Source organism: Montipora foliosa, chromosome 12 (genome assembly GCF_036669935.1).
Source record: "Montipora foliosa isolate CH-2021 chromosome 12, ASM3666993v2, whole genome shotgun sequence".
Lineage (NCBI taxonomy): Eukaryota > Metazoa > Cnidaria > Anthozoa > Scleractinia > Acroporidae > Montipora > Montipora foliosa.
The window spans coordinates 38929486-38934485 of record NC_090880.1 but is presented as its reverse complement, the minus strand read 5'-3'; the positions used below and the strand labels follow the sequence as shown (position 1 = coordinate 38934485).

Here is a 5000-nt window from a genome sequence, read left to right as displayed (position 1 = left end):
ATTCACTTGCAAATAAATCCATTGAATAACAAGTTAAACTTCTTCGTTTAATTCTCTCAAAGTCGCGATGGTATCTCCGGAAGAAGACTAGTGGTTTGAAGTAGATGCTCTTGAGTCACTCTGCGATCATCAGACATTTACTAGGCAGTCAGATAAAAAAAATTGACTTCCTTGGAACTCGAACGCGGTAAGCTTAGAGAACTGATATTTACTACTAAGTACGTATGTGGCCTCCACTCATCATCCAATCATCCGGGAGTTGCTGAAGATCTCTTTACTCAAAATACCCAAGCATGCCCAGGCAGACTCGAACAACAATCCCAGGATAATCATGAACTAGGTCCAAGAAAATTTAACCCTTTCCTAGAGTACAAGGCAGTTTTCCAGTGCCAACTCATTAGGTCGAATCAGTCGTCCAATTGTTTCGGCGATTCCGAACCGGGACGAGAAAGTCGCTCGAGTCGATCGCAGCAGCTTGGCGATGCAGGAATTTCGAGCGGTGGAAGTGTTCGACCGTTTGATTTCGTAGGGTACCGGTTGAACTTGGGACGGGAAATAGCTTGTGATTCTGCCGATGAATAGGATGGAAAATAAACGCTTTTTCGAATAAATGACGAACAAACATTGTTGCTCACATCAGTGATTGCTTTTGTCCAGAGAAGGTTTGAGTCACTCAACAATTCCCTCTCGTCACAGAGATCGACGCTAGAGCCTTCAATCCTTTGAGTTATAAACGTTGGATCAGTTTTCTTGCACAAAGAGGTTCGTTGTAGTTTTTTACTGCAGCTACTTCCTATCGCCGGTAAAGGAAGTTTTTGGTGAATCTTTGGCACCGATAACCGATCGTTGTACTCTTGCTCGCGGCGAAGTAATTTCAATAAGGCTTCGGCCTTCGCATCTTTGATTTTCCCACGCTTTGGAATTTTAGCACTCTCCATATTTACCGCTAAAAGCAAATAGCACCAAGTATCGAAGAGAGCTGCCTTTACAAAATAGTAGTCTTTGAAATGCTACTAAGCCGATTTGTTGCGCTTCCACCTGTCGCCGCAAACTGATCGAAAGTCACTCATAATTATTGCTGTATGCTTGATGAAAAATTTTCTCTTGAAGTGGACAGCTGGTTAGCAAGTTAATCGCTACTTCACTACTATGCAGATGCATCAGTTTGAATCAACAATCTTAAAAAAACAACGGGATTTGACTGTTAAACGGTCCGACAATTTATTGGTGACAGTGCAGTGTCGCCATTGGCGCGCGCTAATTGTGTGTTTTACTCAAAATTTCCATTCCTGTTCAAGACCCTTTACAAAAGCAATAGCAAATAACGCTTTTTAATGAAAACGTGGGGCAAAAGTCAACAGTGAGTAAATTCTGATCTTAAAGCACCGTTTCGGCTTTTGTGTTGCACTCTTTTGCATTTCCGTCAAAATTCATTGAGGAACCGACAGAAAACTCCGAGTCGCTGAACGATTGGGTTAAAAGCTTACAAAGGATATTCTTTTCTATTCCAAAATCTGGAACAAAATCACTTCAGCACAAGATCTGCATCTTTTCTGATCAAAACGGAGCAACTGAATGAGACGGAGAGAGTCAAGACCCTTTTAACCTAATAGTAAGGAGACAGGCAAGCAGAAGAGGTGAGATCAAGGCTTTAATAAATAAATTTAAGGAGGACAAGGAAGGCCACATCACACCTTGACCTTACAGGGAAATTTGGCATTCTTTTCTTTTGCGAGAGGATTACATACGTGATCCTTAGCGTCCAACGCTATTTATTTTACCTGTATTCACGAATGCTTTGCTGACATAGTTAATCTTGCCAAAATCTTGTAAGGCAAAACTCAAACCACTTCTAATCATCAATTTTCCGCAGCCTTGACAATCCAGATCCTGTTGAATTGTTCTCGGTTTGACAGAGAGGAAAAGTTGTTTGTTAGATGTCAGGGAACGTCTCGGCAAAATTTGCACAGAATGGCGACTAAAGCCGGTCAAGCTTTTCATCGATTAGTCTATATCTTCCGCTTTGATATAAACCTGATTCAAGCCGATGTCTATGATGGTAATACGAAGAAGTTTTATTAAAAATTTTACCTGAAGTTAAATGGACCATTTAATTTGTACACCAATGTATAGACAGAGCCATAATGATCAACAATAGTTTTCTTTCTACTAACAACTCCTCATAGTAACAGGAAAAGACCCCTATGCATAGTTCAGCTAGACTCGGGAATGTCTTGCAGAGCTACAAAGGTAAAATCGGCAGCAAAATAGGGCACTAAAACCTTACCGTCCAACTTATCAGAGTTAAAAAGATTTTGTCGGCGTCAAAAAACTCATTATCGCTACAGCTCTGCGTTTTTTAAGTGTAGCAAACAGTGTCGCAATGAATTCGAATCGTCACATTTTCTAACCTCATCCATAAGCTCAAATGTTGGTCACACCTTAGGATCGGATTTCATTCATATACAAAAACTACAAGCTAAAACTACTCTGTATCACAGAAGAATATTACTGAGTACAGCTTTTATTTAAATGGTCCTACAAATGGTTTACCTTTTTTTCTACAGACTGTATCCTTAGGCAAGAAAGATAAAAGTACTTTGCAATAGCATTAAAGGAGAGTATTGCCAACAACTTTAAATTTCATAGTTTCACACTTAAGAATGTCATGTGTAGCCGACTCAAATGATAGGGATCACCTTGTACAGCATAAATAGTCACACTTTTAAGGATTCCATTCACAGACTCTGATGTAAGAGCCATCCGAAAGAGCAGGACAAATGGCACCACAGAAAACTGACTTCAACTCACTAGAATGGTAGACAAAGATATAGTATAGGAGCAGGAAGCAAAGCCAGCACTAATCTGAATTTCTCACTATTTATTTCGTGCAGAGCCTTCAAAAGGCTGGAGCCTTTAGAATTATTTTAATAGAGAGAATTATTTTAATTCAATGATCGTAATCATGCGGGCTATAATAGTGAGGCAGTGTGGCCAAGTGGTTAGGGCACTTGCCTTGAGGTCCGGATATCCCGGGTTCAAGACACGTTCTAATCACTCGTTGAATTTGTTGAATTTGTTCCTTGTAGTCCCAGGTTCAACTTCCCAGTTGCACTTGTAAATAGCCAACTGGTTTGCCTCCGGCCAGTTGGGATTCTTAACGGTTGTTGTTGTGTTCTGTAGTTTCGTTGATTGTGTTTCATTGGCCCTGAAAAGCCCCTATGGGGAGCGGTCAATTAAGTATGTATTGTATGTATAAGCTCGAAGACCATGTAGCGTCAATAAAGATCAAATTGAAAAATCATTAGACGAGTTAATATAAATGAGTTTCTGTGAAATACAAATTAAATGGTCTAAATTTATATTGGAACTTCTCATGTTAATTGTCGGTAAAGAAGAACCTTTATACAAATTGTGCCAGCAGCTTGGCGTGATGAAAATTGATTAAAATTGACATCAATTAAAGGCGAAGTTATAAACAGAAAAGGCATGGCGAGAAAAAAATTAAAAACCAACCAAATTTATATTTACTTAACAGAAGTTCATGCAGTCTTTAAAACAATTAATGCATTCATCCCAGAGTTATAATTCTCTCAATATAGCTGAGTTTAGTTGCAATTTGCTCCACACGCGAGGGTACCGCAAAAGTAATTTAAAATAATTGAAAACTCTCTTTATTAAAAATGAAGAAGTCGGATGAAAACGAGAGGTGACCAACGATTTCCGCTCATGATTCGAATTTAATTAAAGGAAGAACTGTAAACTCCTTTCGATTCGTCTGTTCTGAAAACGAAACTTTGCTAACTGTAGTGACTACAGTTAGCAAATCTGGTCAAATTCTGTTTCATTCAAAAACAACTGAAAATGAAATTTATGCCACAAGGAATGGTACGAAACTAAATTTACTCTACAAAATTACGGAAACACAAAGTTGAGAATTTCATGGAATCCAAATGCAACATGTCAGTAAAATAATCAAAAACACAAATATAAGACAAGACACGGAAATTTTCACCTTTGTGCCCGATTGCGATTAGAACGATAAAACCGTGGGGCACTGTCGTTGCCATGGAGACGCCATATTGAATCAATCTTTATAGACACTATTTATGAGATGCAAGAAAGACCCCCGCGGTTTGGAGTTCCTGTCCTGGAGATAGGCATGTGTTTTCTGTAATCATTTTTAAAATTTGAACTTGGCCTTTGGGTTAGGCCTCCCCCAAGCTGAGCATCAGAACCCAAGGATATAAAGTTCCTGACACCCTCTAAACCGCGTTCACGAAGAAGATCACGGCCACGACCACGTTCACGATCACGATCACGTTCACGTTCACGAGGAAGATCACGACCACGACCACGTTCACGTTCACGATCTCGTTCACGACCACGTTTTCGAGGAAGATCCTCGAAACAAAGATGACTGGCTGCGATGGAGTGGTGAGGGAGGAATACGTATGGAGTGGTGGGAGAGTGATGGTATGGAGTGGTGGGGGAGGAATACGTAAATGGCGATTTTGTAGTCACAAGACAATTGACAAATTACTCTCCAAAAGTGTTTATAGTCGGAAAAAGGAACAATTTAAGGCAAATCGGTTTTATGTTAAGAAAGAATAGACCTTTGTGTATACATCCACTTTTCTTGCAGCAAAAGACAGTAACAAAACGCACATATTGTGAAAGAGCTCATGACGAGCTTTATTTGTTTCACTGTAAAATCCCGACGGAGTCAATCGAACTTTCGGTAATCGAACTTAATCGAACCCAATCGCTCGATTGAGTTCGATTGGGTTCGATAATCGGAAATAATCGAACTCACCAAAAATTTTTGCCAATCGAACAAAATCGAACGTTCGGCGTGAAACTAACCATTCTTCAAGCGGTGGTAAACGAAACTTTAGCGAGGGCGATTTAACTCTTTCCCGACTTGAAGAATATAACCTGTCGTTGTTATTCCGAGTGTGATAAAGACAGTTTACATAGTTAACTGTGCTGCTCATGTC

General features: G+C 39.7%; 1 protein-coding gene across 1 annotated transcript; it reads right to left on the bottom strand.

Moving 5' to 3' along the window:
* Nucleotides 1–17: 17 nt before the first annotated feature.
* On the bottom strand, nt 18–1152 carry LOC137980353 (uncharacterized). Its single transcript, XM_068827768.1, has one exon. The coding sequence runs from the start codon at nt 936–938 to the stop codon at nt 408–410; it is 531 nt and encodes a 176-aa protein (XP_068683869.1). The 5' UTR covers nt 939–1152; the 3' UTR covers nt 18–407.
* Nucleotides 1153–5000: the final 3848 nt, after the last annotated feature.